The sequence below is a fragment of the Sarcophilus harrisii genome, chromosome 1 (genome assembly GCF_902635505.1).
Source record: "Sarcophilus harrisii chromosome 1, mSarHar1.11, whole genome shotgun sequence".
Lineage (NCBI taxonomy): Eukaryota > Metazoa > Chordata > Mammalia > Dasyuromorphia > Dasyuridae > Sarcophilus > Sarcophilus harrisii.
The window spans coordinates 581,549,107-581,566,939 of NC_045426.1; the positions used below are offsets into that span (position 1 = coordinate 581,549,107).

The 17,833-nt window shown below is 36.7% G+C and overlaps 2 protein-coding genes across 5 annotated transcripts in view; both read left to right on the forward strand.

Moving 5' to 3' along the window:
* The first annotated feature begins 6,096 nt into the window (after nucleotides 1-6,096).
* On the forward strand, nucleotides 6,097-9,914 carry POLR2K (RNA polymerase II subunit K). The gene is made up of 4 exons (XM_003760289.4): nucleotides 6,097-6,186; nucleotides 6,534-6,603; nucleotides 8,905-8,997; nucleotides 9,738-9,914. The coding sequence occupies exons 2-4, from the start codon at nucleotides 6,543-6,545 to the stop codon at nucleotides 9,758-9,760; spliced, it is 177 nt and encodes a 58-aa protein (XP_003760337.1). The 5' UTR covers nucleotides 6,097-6,186; nucleotides 6,534-6,542; the 3' UTR covers nucleotides 9,761-9,914.
* Nucleotides 9,915-16,187: 6,273 nt separating this feature from the next.
* Nucleotides 16,188-17,833, forward strand: part of SPAG1 (sperm associated antigen 1) — a 77,060-nt gene continuing 75,414 nt past the window's right edge. Inside the window, exon 1 of one of the 4 annotated variants that reach the window (XM_031947053.1) lies at nucleotides 16,188-16,387. In XM_031947053.1, the coding sequence (XP_031802913.1) occupies nucleotides 16,261-16,387 (127 nt within the window). In that variant the 5' untranslated portion in view covers nucleotides 16,188-16,260. Of the gene's footprint in view, nucleotides 16,686-16,706; nucleotides 16,989-17,833 lie in introns of those variants that run through there. The other 3 variants (XM_012541737.2, XM_031947051.1, XM_031947052.1) reach the window with 3 other exon arrangements.

Sequence of the window (17,833 nt, forward strand, 5' to 3'; positions counted from 1 at the left end):
TGGGATCTCCCATAGCATGTTTTGTCTATTCATTATTTAGTACTCATTATATGATACTTATATTTATCTTTTTGCATATGTATTATGTATGTCTCCTCAACTGGAATTTACTGCCTCATCTGCCCATGCACAGTTCCTTGCACACCAGAGATGCTCAGTAACTGTTTGCAGTATGCTGTGGATTGAGACAGCAATAGAAAGCATGGAAAAGTATGGAAAGGACAGAAGTCCTGGGTTCGAGGCCTAATTCTGCCCATTATTAGGGCCAGTGAGAAGTAAGGAAAGTCACTTTTCTTTATCTTTGCTTCAAAACCTTGTGTTCCAAATTTTTCTCCCGCCCCCAAGATAGCAAGCCATTCCATATAGATTAAATATATCCAATTCTTCTAAACATATTTCCATATTTGTCATGCTGCATAAGAAAAATCACATCAAAAGGGGGGGAAAAGCACAAGAAAGAAAAAAAAAAAAAAGAACAAGCAAGCAAACAAGAGCAACAACAATAAAAGTGAAAATACTATGCTTTGATCCATAGTTTCCATAGTTCTCTCTTTGGATGTGGATGGCTCTTTCTATCACAAATCTATTGGAATTATCTGGCCATATTCTTTTGTGGGTTTTTAAGACATCTCTATTCTGGTTTTCATCCTGATAAACTTCTCTTCAGTCTCCTTTGTTGAGTCTTCATCTATATCTTTTCCACATTCATTTCATCTCCCTCAAGACTCTGTCCTAAGCCCTCTTTTCCCTCTAAACAATTTCAATTAATAATGTTATCAGCTCTCTTAGATTCAATTATATCTCTATGTAGATGATTCTCAGATTTATCTTTCTTGTTTCCTAACTTGTCTCCTGATCCCTTCTCCAAATGCCTATTTGACATCTTAAATTGAATATTCTGTAGACTACTTAAATTTAACATATCTTAAACATATCTATTATCTCTGCTCCTCCCCCCATAAAAAAAACAGAGCAAAAGAAAAAATAGAAACCTAAGTATTCCTTCTTCCTAACTTGTTGATCATTGATGTTTGGCCTTTGTTTTCAAAGAGAACCAAAGATATCACCAATATGTTGACTTGAACTTGAATTGGATTTAGGTAAAGCAGGGTCATCCTCACACTCTTTTCCAGATTCATCAAAGTCAAATGGCAGGACAAAAGTCGACATGACTGGCAATGGTCCAGGATGCAGTGGATGCCCTTGGCATCTTCAATGCCTGACCAAACTCTCAAGTGCTCTGCAATGCCTGCAGTGCCACAGTTTCTGCAAGTCAGTCTATCCTCCACTCAGATCTCAAAGTCATGTTTCTGAAGCACAGATCACCCTTCTATTCACTAACTCTACTGAATCCCTAGTATCTCCAGGATAAAATATAAAATCCTTTGTTTAACTTTTAAAGCACTTCCTACTTTCCAGTCTTCTTATGCCTTATTCTCCTCTGAGTACTCTGAAATCTCTGACACTGGCCTCCTGGTGGTTATAGGTGATGACACTCCATTCCCTGACTGAGAATTTTCATATGACTCCACCTGGCACTTCATCTTCATCCCTTCTCATCTCCACTTCCTAGCTTAAGTCTTTGCTGAAGTCCCATCTGCCAAAGAAAGCCTTTCCCAGTTCTCTCTTAGCACCCTGCCTCTAAAATTATCTCCAATATATCCTCTTTATATTTTGTTTGTATATGGGCCCAGATGGCCCTGGAAGAAAGAGTGAGGCTGGTGACTTTGCACCCCTCATTTCACTGAATCCAATTTATTTGCATTTCATTACATCACCTCCCTGATATCACAGTCCTCATCTAGAATGAGGGAAAACAATCTCAACTAAACTTTGTATAGCTGTTTTCATAATATCTCCTTTATTAGATTGTGAACCCCCGATTTTGTTTTGTTTTATCTTTCTTTGTAACCCCAGAGTTTAGCACAGCACCTGGCGCATTATCATAGCCCTTAATAATACCTCCATTTTGAATTAGAAAATTTATTTTATGAATTTATCTGAAATAAAACCAGATGCTTTTAGAGCACCAGAACATATGTGAAAGTTTAGGGTTGTTCTTTTTTTTTTTTTTATATTAATCAAGTTCTAAATTTAAGACCCAATCAGTAAGAGAGGGAAGCTTAACAAGAACAATTTTGATTTAGATTGAGGGCATAGTAGGAGTAGGTTACTTGGAGTTCTCATCTCCCATCTCCCAGAACTAATACAACCCAGTAGATTAAAGTTTTCTTTCTCTTCCCTCCCACTCCTATTCCTCTAAGGGAAGCCTAGGAATCAAAAGAGTAAGACATCATCTACCTCTAAAACTTGAGTTTTTGGAATAACTAGTGCCCTCTTCCCAGAATGAATCCTTTTTACTATCAAACACCTACCTTTTCTTGGCTGCTTAGGTGTAAGTCACAATCTTCCTTGATACCCCTTTCAAATGCTCTCATCTTCATGCACTTTTATCTTACCCCATCTTTTCAGGGCTGCTATCCACTTTTGGTGTCTGCCACACACCACTCACACGTGTGGCTCCAAAAAGCTGAATCATGCTTACTGGCCATGATTCTGCTAAACTCTGCTAAAACCGTATTGATTGAGGGAAACCAACAGACCTCAAATCCATTGGTGGGTTAGAACGACATCAACCTCAAGCATGTAAGGACTTCCCTTGGCAGAATAGGTAGATGACAATAATTTGTTCCAAAGACTATGAAGCTGGCACTGTGGAAGATTTAGAGTTTGATCAAGCAGTGAAGGTGCCAAAATCACCCACTGCATCCTGGCCATTGTCAGTCATCCTGACTTTTATCCTGCCATGGATTCTGATAAATCCAGAAGAGAGAGTGAGACAGACTTTGCTTCACTTAACTCCAATTCAAGCTCAAGTCAAGATATCAGTCTCTGATGTCATTGGTCCTCTTCAGTAAAGAAAAAAAAACCCACAAAGGACAAACAACATATCTTACGCTGAACTTTCTCTCATTTATTAGACATATTAGTCCTCAAAGAGGAGTCAGGATATTTTTTGTTCCCCATTTCCACTTTCACACATTCCCTTTGTCTCCTTTCAGCAACTTCTCCAAACCTGAGATTCTATCACCCATTACTAATCCTAGTATTAGTTAGACATTGGTTCTCAGAACATTCTTCTTCCTTTCTCAAAGAATTCAATATTAGGTCATAGTATTTCTTTGTTCCTCAGTGCCTGACCTTATACATACACACACCATCTTCTCAAATACCCTAAACTTCCAATTTCTCAATACCCTCAATTTCCATGAGGATCTGGAAACCTGAAAACCCTAAACATTAACTAGCTAGGTTACCCTGAAGCAAGTAAAATACTGTTTTTCCCTTTTTGCTAGAATTTTATTTAAAAATTTTATATCAGTATTCATTATAATATTAGTATTTTGTTCTTTTTTTTTTTTTTTTTGCTTTAGCCCATTCTGATTTAGGTATTAGGACAATTTTTTTTCTCATGAAAAGAGAAAGGGAGAGGGTTTTTTTTTTTCATTTGTTGAGGATAATTTGGGTGGTGTAGATATTAATTGCTCTTTAAATGTTTATTGAAATTTACCTATAAATCAATCTGGTCTGGAGTTTTTTTCTCCCATTGGGAGAGTCCTTTATAACTTATTCAATTTAACTTTCTGGGATGAAGCTAAAACAATCCTCATTAGACAGAGATATATAAAACCATAAATTTTACATGAGCAAAATAAAAAAAAAAGGATTATACAACTTTTAAAATTAGAAAATCAACAAACATAAAAAAGAATAAATATTGAGAATTAGAGGAAAAATATATGAAATGGAAAACAAAATACTATAGAAATGATGATCAATCACCCTGGCATGGGTTCTGTCAATAAAAAGTTATTATAATAAAATAAAAAAAGAAATGATGATCAAAGCTAGTTCTTTGAAAAAAAAAAACCTTACTAAATTTTAATACACTGTGGCAAATCCAATAATAACAGAAAAACCAAATTGCCAAAATAAAAATGAACTAATTAAAACTACAAGAAAAAAAAAGATGAAATAAAAAATGATCATAACTTCTACACATAATTACATGTTAGCAAAACCAGAAATTTAAAAGAAAAGGATCATTACCTACTAAATATGTTATCCTAAGTAAATAGGGGTTAAATGCCTTGCCCACAGTCACACCAATAGTAAGAGTCTGAAGACAGGTTTAAACTCAGATTTGTTAAGGGCCTATTATGGGCTTTATCAGATAGAATTTTTAAAAAAGGGACTGCTTTCTGAAACCAACAGTTCCCTTGGGGTTCATTTTTGTAGAGACTTGGAAGAGGGGAGATATTGAAGGAGAAAGACATTTTACTTTAAGCTGTCCCTGTAGTATACTCTCAGACAATCACTTTGGGAGTGTGGGGTAGGGGAGGGATAAGCAAATACAAAATGAAGCTTGTTGTGTCCCTTAACAGACTACTTTTAGCTCTTAAAAAAAAATCTTCTCAAATGCGTACCTCTAGGACTCAAAATCTTATTGTCAAAAGATTAGTTCTAGGTGAAAATCTGAGAACAGTTTCTCTAAATCTTTTGAGCTCACCAAACCCTCCCATATGTTGGTCTTCAACTTCTCTCCTCAGCACTTATCTTGAGTTGAGTTAGATGTTCTTCTCAGAATCTTGGGGAGCTTCTCTCTAGATACTTTTCCCTCATTGAGACACATCTGAACTTGGGTTCTCCCAATCTCTGCATTAATATCAATAGCTAATTGATAATAAAAATTAAATCTATCAATGACATTTAAAAACCTCTTACATATGGTATAGATTAATTTACCCACATTGATACCTTCCCATTAATACATTGATGGTGCTGCCCTCCCCTGGATGTAAGCTCCTTGAGGGGAAGAGCTATTTTGTCTTTGTAGACACAGTAGTTGTATAAATGTTTCTTGAATGAATAAATACTTCATATTCTGATGACACCTTACTATGAATCCACAAGGACAAGGTTTTGACATTGTTAAGGTGTGTGTGTGTGTGTGTGTGTGTGTGTATACACAAATATATATGCATATTCTCTCATTAGATAATACAGGATCTTTAGTCAGTTGCCAAGTTTTTTGATTGTAAGGATTTAAACTTCCCCAGTCTCTGTTTTACAACCTAGGAGTCATCCTGAATCCCTCACTCTCTCATTTCTGATATCCAAGATGTTGATTTCATCTTTGCAACAACAATCACCTCACATCTGGATTATTGCATAAATTGCTCGTCTCAAGCCTCGAGTCTTTATTTCAATTCATTCCCCATTCACTCATTAAAGTGATTTTATCTGTCTAACATCATCCTCTTGCTCAGTAAATTCTAGTAGCTTCCTCCCAACTTCAAGATCAAATACAAAATAAACTATTAGGTGGTTAAAGTCCGCGCTCTTCCATTCCTTTGCACACACCTACTCTTCTGTACAACGACTCTCGCTTCTTTGCGCATCCTCACACTAGATATTTCATCTCTTGAATCCATGCATTTTCTCTAGCTAGTCTCTGTCTCTCCTAATGCCTCTTCGCTTCCTTGGCTTCAAATCCCAGCTAATAGCCTACCTGTAAAGAAAGCCTTTGCTGACACCCCTCCTCCACCCTCTCCTTTGAGACGACCCCTAATTTACCATGAATGTATCTTGTGTGTATGTAATTGTTTCATTAGACTAAGCTCCTGAGATCAGGTCTTCCGCCTTCCTTTATTTCCACAGAGTCTAGCACAGCGTCTAGCAAACACCCTAAGCTTAATACATAGTTATTGACTAGAGTGATTTTTAGTATTTTTCTTCTCCCTTTCCTTTGCAGCTTCAGTGAAATGAACAAAATGTATTCAGTTTCAAGTGGCACCCCCACAACAAAAGACACTTTAGGTTAACCGCTTATCTAAATGAGCAACTAACTAATTCCAAGGAGGGGGAGCAGAACCACAAAGAGCTGCAGAACACCGCTCTTCAAATGCAGGATTTGTCCAACCAACAGCTCTAATCTAATCCCGCCCTCGCCCTTTTCGGCCCTCGCCTCGCCTTCTTTTGTTCCTCACCAATAAATTGCCCCAGTCCGCGCACGAGGCAGAAGGGGCGGGGTTGTCGAAGTGACCTGCCGTCATTACGAAGCGCCGGAAGGAGCCTCGTTGCAGTTTCCGAGAGGCCGCGACTTGGTTTGCCGCGGCGCCTAAGGTACGGACGGAGGCCTCCTGCGGTTGGAGAATGAACGTTTCCGCTCGATTTGGGGAACAATTGGGAGCTAGGGACGGTGGGGGTTGGGAGGAGGGAAATGGTGGGATGGCGGGGTCGGTCGGTCGGTGCTGAGGGCGGGACCCCTCCGCTGTGCCCAGCGTGGGTCACTGCTTTCGGCAGCGTCCGCCCGGGGAAGGCGGCGGCACTGGGGAGCCTTCGTCGTCCTTACGGGCCTTCGTTCGGACTCAGATCTCCCCGACCCGTGTAGTTTGGGACAGAGCAGGCTCTTGGTCCCCTCTTGGAGCCTCTCTGAGGTGAGACCATGTTCCCGTTTGTGATCTCTATAGGGACTGACGATGGATACCCAGAAGGATGTGCAGCCGCCCAAACAGCAGCCAATGATATATATCTGTGGAGGTGAGGATCCCTTGTGAAAAATAATAACCCGCTTAAGTGTTTCGAAAACATAATTTAAAGGAAAAAAGGGTAGAACTAGTGGTATTCCTCTAATCTGTCCTCAATTTACTTTGAACAACGAGGAAGGGGAACATATTTTCTTTAAATTAAACTTATTACAAATCAATCACAACTAGCAATAATAGCTGGCATTTATATAGTGCCAGGTATTGGCTTTCTTTTTTCATATTTGTGCTCCGACAATGCCTGGTACACAGGCATATAATAGCCAGAATAACAAAAAAACGTGTATTTAGCCCCAAGCACTGTGCGAAAATTCGCGCTTTATTATCCTATTTGCTCCCGACTACAACCCTGACAGGGAGGTGCAGTTGTCTGTTATACAGATGAGGAAACCGAGGCAAGCAGGTTAAGTAACTTGCTCAGGATCACACTTCTAGTGTCTGAAACTGGATCCGAATTAAGTTCTTCCTGACTCTGGGCCCATCACTATCAACTATGTAAATTAGAAAAAAAAAAAAAAAAAAAAGAATTGTCTTGTGTTTATTCCATGTGTTCTCGCCCAGCTTTACTAAATTATTTTCAAGGCACAAAAATATGGTAGCAGGGAGGATGAAGGAATTGCATAATCGATTAATGCATTTTAGAAAATGTCTTTAAATAACTAGGGATATGTATACATATATTGTATTTAACATATACTTTGACTTGTATTGGTCTGCCTCCCTTCTGGGGGAGGGGGTGGAGAGAAGGAGGGGAAAAGTTGGAACAGAAGGATTAGAAAAAGTCAGTGCTGAAAAATAACCCATGCATACATCTTGTAAATAAAAAGCTATTAAAAAAAAAAGAAATAAAGTGTCTTTGCATATAACTAGGATCTGAAGGCATAAAAGAATACAATTCATAATAGACCTTTAAGCTTTACAAAGTGCTTTTCAACAAATTTTATAAGTAAGGAACCTGAGGCTTCCAGATGTAAGGTGAGGCAAGAGTGCAAGGTCTCAGATTGTGTGAGTGCTGCAATTTGGCCTCAAAGCCTTCTGATTCCAAAACCTTGTTCTTTCATCTACAACAAAGTAGGGGATGATTAAAAGTATCTAATATGCTTTTATGGTAAAAAGTATTTCACTTGTGTGTAATAGTTCTGAGAATTCATATGTGAACATGTTATTTCTCTCAATAGAATGTTGAGCTTTAAAAAAAAAAAAAAAAAAAAAAAAACTTTCCAGCCTAGCACATTGTCTGCACACAGTAATCCTTAAGATTCATTGACCGGGATTCGAGTTACAGCTCTTGATTTTAAGGCCAATATTCTTTATTTTAAACTGGAGCAAGAAGAGTTAAGTGTTTTCCCCTGCAAAAGTACCTATCTGACTCTAAGGAATAAAATCCTGTCATTTATCTCTAACCATACTTAGTAAATGCATGAGCTTAACATTCAACAGTTTTCATAACTTCATAGATTGTAGAGGTGGGACTTCAGAAGTTATCTTGCTCTTCCCTTTCTTTTTCTAGCTAAGGAATCTTAGACCCAAGGAGTAACCCAGATTCACACAATAAGTGGCAGAGGTATATTTTGAACCCAGGTCCTCTGATCTTTGGATTCAAAATTTATTAATTATATCTCTTTGAGCAAAGGTCACAACTTTTCAGAGCATATCCTTTACCTTATTAAAATGGTATTAATGATAATAGACTTAGATTGTGAAGAAAAAAAGCAATTTACAAACTTTAAAATACTAAATGTGAATTTGTTGTTAGTATGTATAGAGCTGTTCATATGTGTGGACCCCTGGGGTCTGGAGATCTAGGCTCTGATTCAGTCACTGATGTTGGACTTGACTGTTTAGGTCAAGCTGTCAGATTTTCTGTGCTTAGCAAAATTCCCATGTTGTTCTAATCAGATGAAAATGTAATTGAGATAAAAACTCAATAGATAATGCTGATATGTGATTTTCTAAGTCAGTAACACAGCCCATAGGGATCCTGATCCACGGGTGTAGGGGCCTCAATTTCTAGTTGAGTTTGATACATACATATTCATAATACATACAATACATACACAATACATACAAATACATAAAATTTGATGTTTAGGCAACTCACTTAATTTCTCTGGGTTTTAGTATTTTCATCTGGAAAATGAAAGCATTGACCTATATGATCTCTGAGTTCCATTTATTTCTAAAATTGTCTAAACCTGATTTTACAATTAAAATAACAATGAGATAAGTAGCTACTGGGAATGTTAATAGTCTTGGTTGGCAGGGGACTTTAAGTAAAAAATGTTTACTTTTTCAGAATGTCACACAGAAAATGAAATAAAATCCAGGGATCCAATCAGATGTAGGGAATGTGGATATAGAATCATGTACAAGAAAAGAACAAAAAGATGTATCCTTTTATCTTTGTTTTCTAAATATGATAATTAAAAGGTGGATAAAAAGACTGCTCGTTAACCCGTATTGATATTAAAGACCATTCACCAACAGAAGGAATGATTGATTTTATGAAAAAATAATTTTTGGCAAGTTAGCATTTATATTGTTCCAATATGAAATACTTAGAATATATGTCCTAGAATAACCATTATGTTAGGCTTGCTATGTATTTTCAGTATTTCTGTAATTTACTTAGTGGAAATCTTGCTCAGTTAGTGAAGTTAGAATTTAAGTATTCTGTATAAAAACAAACATGACATATTTTGTTCCATCTATTCAGATTAGACTGGCACCTGACTCTAAGACTTATTAAAAGGTCATAATGGTAGCTTGGATCAAAGATAAAAATACAAATGTTACTGTAACTGTTTTATAAGTATGTTACACAAATTTAACCTATGTGTGTTATTTCATATATGAAAGAAGGATTTAAGAATATCATCTTTGATCCTTTAAATAGGAAAGAGAACTGAATAAAATTCTGAGTGATTTTTCTTTTAAACTATTTTTAAGATGATTGTAACAAGTATATTATCTCTGTGCATTTGAAATAAATAATTATTAAGTGCTTTGTAGCTGGTTATAGCACTATATATATGATTATTTAGTTGTATCAGAACATGATTTGAAAGTTCAATGACTGACAAATTTTTAATTTTTTTTTCCTTTATCCTTAACCTAATTTTAATATAGTGGTGGTCTTTGATGCCCGATGAAATCCTAATTTCATCTACTTCAGAGTAAAAGCTTCATCTACTTCTGGATTTTCCACACCCATTTCAAATTGTATAGCTTTCAGGTTATATGCTATAATACTCTTCCATTGTATAGATATAAATTATTTTTAAAATAAAATTTTCAAATGTAGTATAAAGGTATTTGTTTTCTTGTATTCTTGCTTTTAAGAAGTTTATAAATAGATAATCATCACTGAAAAAAAACATAAACAAAATAAGGAAGAAAATCTTAACATAAAAATCTATAACATAAAATACTAGAATAAACAAAAACAAATTTAAAACTCTTTGTTCTGTGATCTCTTCCAAAATCTGCGTGAAATTTCACTATCTTTAATATTTTCTTTCCTTTCTCTTTAAAGCATAATTGTAGACATAATTGCTTTTAAAACCATCTCATAGACGTGAGGGGAAAACCTACCTATATCTTCTCTTTTTATGAAATCGGCTACGTGTAAAGGAGAAAGAAATTTTTAAAAATAATTTTGTGCAAGCACAGTTATCACTATAATTTATAATGCATTGTTTATTTTGTGCAAAGCACTGTGTTAACAGCTGAGATTTCATAGTTGAAAAATAATTTTAGTTCCCTGCCTTCAATGAATTTGCAGTTCAGTAGGAATTAAGTCATATACACATATGATTATAAATGCCCCACTGAGATTTTACTGTGGACACTACCCTTCCCAGATGTAGATTATAGCCTTTTTACACCTTAAGAAATTATCTTATCATGTTGCTACAATGGAAAAAGTGATAAGGCTACAAACTTAACTATGCTAGATTTCTGACAGACTCAGTCAATGGACTGAGGCCCCTACTCATTTCTAGTTGCTATAGGCGTTATTAAATCCTATGTTCAACTGACATAGTGTAATTATAGAGCCTGGATTTCTAGCCACAGCCCAGTAAAGAGCATAGAAGTCAAACGGATGAGAGTAGGAGAGAATAACCTTTTGGGGGAAAAAAAAAGTTTTTATTTAAAAAACTTAGTGAACATGAGTACAACTAATTAAACTTGCTTAATGACTACATTTAAATTGCAATGCATAAAATGTCCTGATAATTTCAGTCTTTTAAGGCCTCATCAGGATTTTTTTATCCAATATCATTGTTTTCCTCTTAGGTGGCTGTAGTTAATGTGTACTATTCTTGTTTTTGCTTTTCTATCACTTTGAATTACTTCATAAAAGTTTGTTCAGATTTCTTTGTATTCTGCTTCTTTATCCATCTTAAATTATCTTAATTTCTCTTTCCTCTCCTCCAAATCTACCCATTTCTTTAACTTCCTTAGTTCTGTCAAAGAAATTGCTGTACTTTCAGTCACCCAGGTTTACAGTCAAGGTGAAGCTTGACTATTCACTCTGTCTTACTCCTTTTTCACATCTATTTCTTTTAATACCTAACATCATGCCTTGTACATAAGAGTCTCCATTAGTCCTTCTTTAGCAATATTATAAAAGACACAGAGAGTTTGCTATGACAGCAAAAACATCATCAAAAGACTTGAAATTTTGTGTCTTCCCCATTCAGTATTTTGGTGACTTTTTGAGACATCTAAGTTTCAAGACAAAATGAAATATAGAACATTATAGGACCATTGAATGAAGAAAGGCACATGTGATTATCCTAAACCCCTTAGTAAGGTGTAGAGTGGGAACATAAGCTGTCTACCACCAGTTGTCAAGTGAGAAAGTGTTTAAAAAAAAACTCACAACTACTCTAGTTGAGAGTCAGGGCTAGATAGGGATGAGTAAGTATCTAATAGCATGTGCCTGAGAGGCCCCTTTTGGCAGCTCCAGGACTGTACAAGAAACAAGCAAAAGGATAATATCAATACATCTTAGGATCAGGATGTATTTATTACTTGTGAGAGAAGGAAACCCAAATAATTTGATCCCTGTAAAGACACAATAACCTGGGCAGAGAGAGCTAACAGTATAAATATTTGCCCAAAGTGGAGAATAATGTTGATGCCTTTTCTGATAATAATTAAGAAGCCTAAGGTTGCAGTGATGGCTTTAAGATTCTGGATACGATGGACTTGGAGATAGAACCATCTATGACAGAGGAGAAGTAGCTAATAGCCCAAGTGGTGTCTGGTACTGGCTGTCCAAGAGAGAATCTCTGGTGGTTACAGCAGAGAATGATGGGCCTGCTAAGAACACCAGTAACATGAAGTCAAGGCGGCTTCTAGTGTCTCCATTATTTAAATTTTCCCTTGTTTCTGTTGCACCCTGGAATTCATTCCCTTTTCCTTAATCTAAGTGAAAATCTGTGGGGGAAGATTGCCATTTTTATGAGGGATTATGAATTATTGCATAGGATTTGTAGAAGGGAAGAAAAAGACTAATTTCATATTGCAGCAACCTTGGCAATTAGAAATTATATGGCAAGCATTCTTAGATGATTACAAAACATTTGTGAGACAAAATGTTTTAAAATGTAAAATAGATATTGAAGTTTGAGTATGAAAACATAGAAAGTATATGTAATATCCTTGAAATTTTCTCACTTCAATTCATTCCCCTTTAAACCTATAAAAATATAAAGCTATGCCATGTAGAACTGAGTAGAATTCAAAGAGATCTGACAGTTCCCCCTTTTTACACATGTAAAATCTTTTGACTTAATGTAACTAAATTCTGGGTTTGTTTGTTTTTTTAATGTGCAATTAAATGCTGTATTCTATTGCAGGTCCTTTGATGGGTAAGTGGAATCTGCCCTGGGTAGGAGTCTAAATTTCCCCCAGAATGTATATCCCTTTCTCACCATTTAAATAGAACATTTCATGAGAATCCCCATGAAAGAGGAACAGCCCTTTCTGATTTAATTTATATAATACAATTTTGTAATTTGGATCATTTAAAGTCTTTTCACGAAACTTTTCACGAAACATGGATGTGTATATGTGAATTATCTTGTATACATGTCATATGAAATTTCAATTTTTAGGTGGTATAAGGCACTTCAAGAGAAATGTTTCTCATTTTTATATTCATCTTTAAAATGGTGAAAACTGTACCTGCTAGATAACCCAGATAAATTATATCAGGTACAGTATATAAAAAAGAGCATCAGTAAAGAGGGAAGATAGTAATATTCAAGAGGTAAAGCAGCAATAAAACACATGGGCTCAAACTTCTCAAATGTATGACTGTATTGGCAATAAACAAGGCAAATTAGAGAGCTCTACATAAGGAGATAAATTTGATTTCAAAAGTATTCCTGAAGTTTAATAGGATGTGATGCCACTGGCTTATAGTACTGAAAGATTAAATTATTTATCCAAGATCACAGAATGATAATGTATCAGAAGTAAGACATCTAGGTTTTGAACTCAGTTCTATCATCCATTATTGGGGGAGTTAACTGTTCAGTAAATAAAGAGCCAAGCCTGGAGTCAAGTAGATTTCTTTTTATAGAGAATTCATATCTGGCCTCAACTGTATGACTCCTTGAAAGCAGAGATTGTCCCACTTTTTTTTTCCTCTGAGGCAATTGGGGTTAAGTGTCTTGCCCAGGGTCATAAAGCTAGGAGGTGTTAAGTGTCTGAGATCAAATTTGAATTCGGGTCCTCCTGACTTCAGGGCTAGTGCTCTATCCACTACACCTAGCTGCCCCAAACTGGCTCACTTTTCTATCCCAAGTGCTTAAAATGACACAGTGCTTTGCACATAGTAAGTGCTTAATAAATGCATACTGAATTTTTTGGAATAGGGTAGTATTTAATGATTATTCAAACCTCCATTTCCTCAACTGCAAAACAGGAAATTATACTTTCATTGCCTAATTTGCAGGGTTATTTTGAAGAAAACCCTTTGTAAAAAATAAAATCCCTTATAAATTTTAAAAGTACTATATGCAAATTAAAAGTACTTCGAAGCAAATTAAAGTTTTTATTTTTAAATTTTATTTATTTTATTCTGAACTTAAAAAATAAACTAGCATTTCCATAACATATAGTAGAATAGAGAAAAAGATGATTGCTCATGTACAACTTTTCATTTTTTTAAATATATAAAAAGGTTATATAATTTTCTTTTTTCCTCTTTTTTCTTGCCTCCCTCATCCTCTTGATTTGACTGTTTTCAGGCACAAATATGTGTGTGTATATTTGTATGTAAAACTTATTTATCAGTTCTTTGGATACAAATAATCTTTCATCTACTCTTTGTAGTTAATTTGGGTATTTATAATAGTCAAAATGACTTTTTCACTCAAAGTTGTTCATAAAATTGTATTGTTATCATATATATTATTCTCATGATTCTGTTCATTTTGCTTTTCATTATTTTAGGAAAGTTATTTTTCCCCCCCAAGATCATTGAGCTCATTATTTTTTATAACACAGTAGTATTCCATCACAATCATATATCACAACTTGTTTAGCCATTCCCCAATTGCTGGGCATCCCTATAATTGTTATTTTTATTATGAAAAGATTTCCTGAATGAAAATTGTGATAAGTGAAGAGGGAAATCTGGGAACTAAGAATAGTTGCTACCATCTTCCTAGTGCTTCAAGATAGTAACCTTCCTTTGGCAGGATGGCAAATCAGAGAGGGTGACTTAAGGTAATTTGTTGATTGTTGAAGATGGTTGTGAAATTTGGAAAGGCATGTAAATCCCTGGTAATTAGATAAAATTTTAAGTTGTACGTATAAATTTATAAATTTAATATTATAAAAAGTCAGTAAAAAACATAATTCCTTCAACCGTCTAGCATTCAGGTATTGGGGAAGGGAAGAGACAGATTTTGACTAGGGACTTGAGAAAGAAACTTGCAGTGGTTTTAAGCTTAGAGAATATGAATCCCCTTCAATGTGGGACAATGGAATTTTTTCGATTTTTTTATCAGTACTTAAATAAAGATTATACTTTTCAAAGTTCATCTATAATTATCCCTTCAGAGTTTGAAAGTATTGCTCTACAAAACAAAATTATCAAATATTTAAGCAACTAATGTGTGTCAAGCAATGTATAGCTTAAGAGTACTTACACTTAAGAGTAAATACAAAGTTTAGATTAGACACCCAGTCCTCCTGTAGGATACTTGCATAGAGAAAGGGACATAGCATATGCATACATAAGTATAACATTAAAACAAAGTAGTATCCAAATAAAGGTTATTGGAGACTCAAGGAAGGATTATTGGTGTAGGTGCAGGAGAAACTTCAGAGAACAATACCATCCTTTTACACATAAGGAAATGGCCCAGCAGACCAAAATTAACAAATTAAAGATGAAGTAATTGAAGTTCCAGGGACAGCTAATTTTGCACAGTGGATAGAGTGCTAGGTCTGGAATTAGAAAGATGCATCTTCAAATCTGTCTAAAGACACTAGCTGTGTGACCCTAGGCAATACAGTTAACCCTGTTTGCCACAATTTTCTCATCTATAAAATGAGCTAAAGAAGGCAATGATAATTCAGTATCTTTGCCAAGGAAACCCAAATAGGATCATGAAATATCACATACAACCAAACAGTAACTGAGGTGCTGACCAATCTCATCATTTTACAGATAAGCAAACCAAAGTTTAGGAAGGTTGTGCCTATAGGCACAAAGATAATAACAGAACTTGGATTTGAATTCACTTGTAATTCTAGTGCTACTATCCTCTCGCTTCACACCAAGAGGATGATTGAAAAGTTAAAGATAGGGAAGATTTTAACTGGCAAAGAGAAGAGAAGGACATTTTGTTATAGAGAAGATCTTAAGCAAATAAGGGTAGTCAGATGGAGAACAATGGATATAGGTCAAGATACAGACTAATCTGGTTTCTAAGTGTAGAACAATGAAATCTTTCCTTAAGGAATGAAAGAAAGGGGGGAGAAGGGGAAGGAAGAAAAAAAATTGTTCAGTGGACATTGAAAACTTTGCATTTTAAAATAAGAGTAAACATTTCCTTTAGCAAAAGGCTGGACTAATTTATTTCTTATAAATGAAGGGATTTAATTTTTATGCATTAAATCCTAATGAGTTTTATAAAATTTAGAGATTAAGTAGCTCTTAGGTTAGTGTGGGAGGAGCTATTTGAACCTAGGTCTTCCTGTTGTCTAGGCAAGCACCAGATTCACTACACCACACTACTTTTTTGATTTCATACTTTAAAACAAAGAGCCGGTTGTTGAATTTGCAGTGTGAAGATTTACACCTGGAGAATCAGCAAATTCTACAAATGAAGGTATGATCTGTCGTTTCGTTGATTATGTAGCCCTAAAGAAGTAAGTGATGGAGAAAATGTCAGTAAAGCAGATTAAACTTTAAAGTATGTCGTGCAGGTTTTTTCCCTTTTGTTTTCTCTTGGGAGATGTGGTTGTTAAACATTTACCAGGATACTCAGGGCGTGCAGCCTTCTCAGCTACTTCCACCTAACCCAGATGTTGCTGAACAACCTGCGGGGTATCTGGGGAGAAGAAAAGAAGAACCTATCGGCAGAGACGAGTAGCGGACCAGCCAATCAGTTCGCTGGACATGCCTTGCCCCGCCCTCTCGGGAACCTGCTCGCCCGACTCTTCCATCCCAGCCCCTGCTAGCCGGCTTTGTTCCGGGGCCGCGGCGATCTCACGACTAAACTGCAGGGTTGGTGCCTCGCAGAGAGGTTAGTGCTTGTGCCCGGTCTCTCCGCCTGGCTCTCTGAGGTGCCGCGAGAGCCTCTCCCCACGGGCCTCTCCTGCGGCCCTCCGCTGGGCGTGAGAAGGGGCCTGGGCTCAGCCCCGGCATTGGCTCCTGCCCCAAAACCCTCGCTAGGTGGACTTGAGCCGTTAACCGACGCCGGGGCGGGGGCGTGGGGAAAAGAGAGAGGCTTGAAGGGGAAAGAAAAGACCGGAGGGACCCTCCTTGGACCCCGCTCTGTGCGTAGCAACAGTTGCTAGGAGAAAGGGACGCGTCTTCTTCCGGTAGGTCGGCGCTGCCTGGGAGGCTGGAGGGAGCGAAGTGCCGAACCCTCGCTCGTTTTTTCCCATTTGGCGTCTGTTTGGTTGGCTGGGGGTGGCTGACCGACTCCTGTAGCTAGTAGGGCAGCGGGGCAAAAACGACCCAGCTCCGTAAGAAGGAAAGTAAAGCAAGGATTTCGGTCCGGACAACTAGAGCTCTTGCCACACTGAGAAGGGAGCAGAGAAGATAGGTAGAACATCCTCTTTGGAGCAAGGATAGACTTGTCGATTTCCTGGTGATACGTCACAAAGTGCTGGTTACACTGAGTAAGCATGAATTTTTTTATTTTTTGAAATTTAAAAATCACACCTTGAAATTGTATTTGTATTCAGAGTGACGAGCACATAATTACTATGAGAAATTTGTCCATTCGGTGCTTTGTCATGCAATTAGATTTATGAAGAGCTTTAACTTACGGGAAGCTCTTTTTTGGTATCTCATTTGATCCTCACCAATGTTGTGCTATTACTACCCCCATTTTTACAGATGAAGATACTGAAGGAAAAAGTTTTTAAGCTCAAAGTAACATCTGAAAACAGTATTCAGAATGACATGCTTATGATTATCACGAGATATTTATTCACTCAGTGCTTTACCCTGTAGTTAGATTTATATTGGTCTTTAATTCGTCGGAAGCATCCTTATCAACTATGCTATTATCCCCATTTTGAGCATGAGAAAACCGAGATGGAAGGAGGTGGCAGAGGTGATGTGACTTTGCCCAGAGTCACCCAGCTAGAAACTGAGGAAAGAATTGTACTCAGATTTTCTTGATTGCAAGGCCAACATCCTGTCTGCTGACCCACCTAGCTGAAGCCATGCCAATTAGTTGGTAATGAGCTAATGAATTGCTACCACAAAGGATAAAGTAGGAAAGATAATCTGGAATCTGGAGTCTTGGACTGTCTGGTTCCAGTTTACCTTTCTGGGCTTACAGCATTTTAGTTCCCTCATAAAATCAGTCAAACTGGCCTTCTTGGAATTCTCCAAACTTGCCATTACATTTTTGCCATTACATTGCTGTTGCTGAGGCCTTCAATGCTTGCTGCTGCTGTTGGCCATCATCCCAGAATCACAGATCTTTCTTACTGTCCTCCTAAATATTTTTAGG

Excerpts from the sequence above, each read along its gene's own strand:
- POLR2K (XM_003760289.4), top strand. The coding sequence starts at position 6,543 with ATGGATACCCAGAAGGATGTGCAGCCGCCCAAACAGCAGCCAATGATA. Across the intron at positions 6,604-8,904 it reads AATGATATATATCTGTGGAG|AATGTCACACAGAAAATGAA; the intron begins GTGAGGATCCCT and ends TTACTTTTTCAG. Across the intron at positions 8,998-9,737 it reads CAAGAAAAGAACAAAAAGAT|TGGTGGTCTTTGATGCCCGA; the intron begins GTATCCTTTTAT and ends ATTTTAATATAG.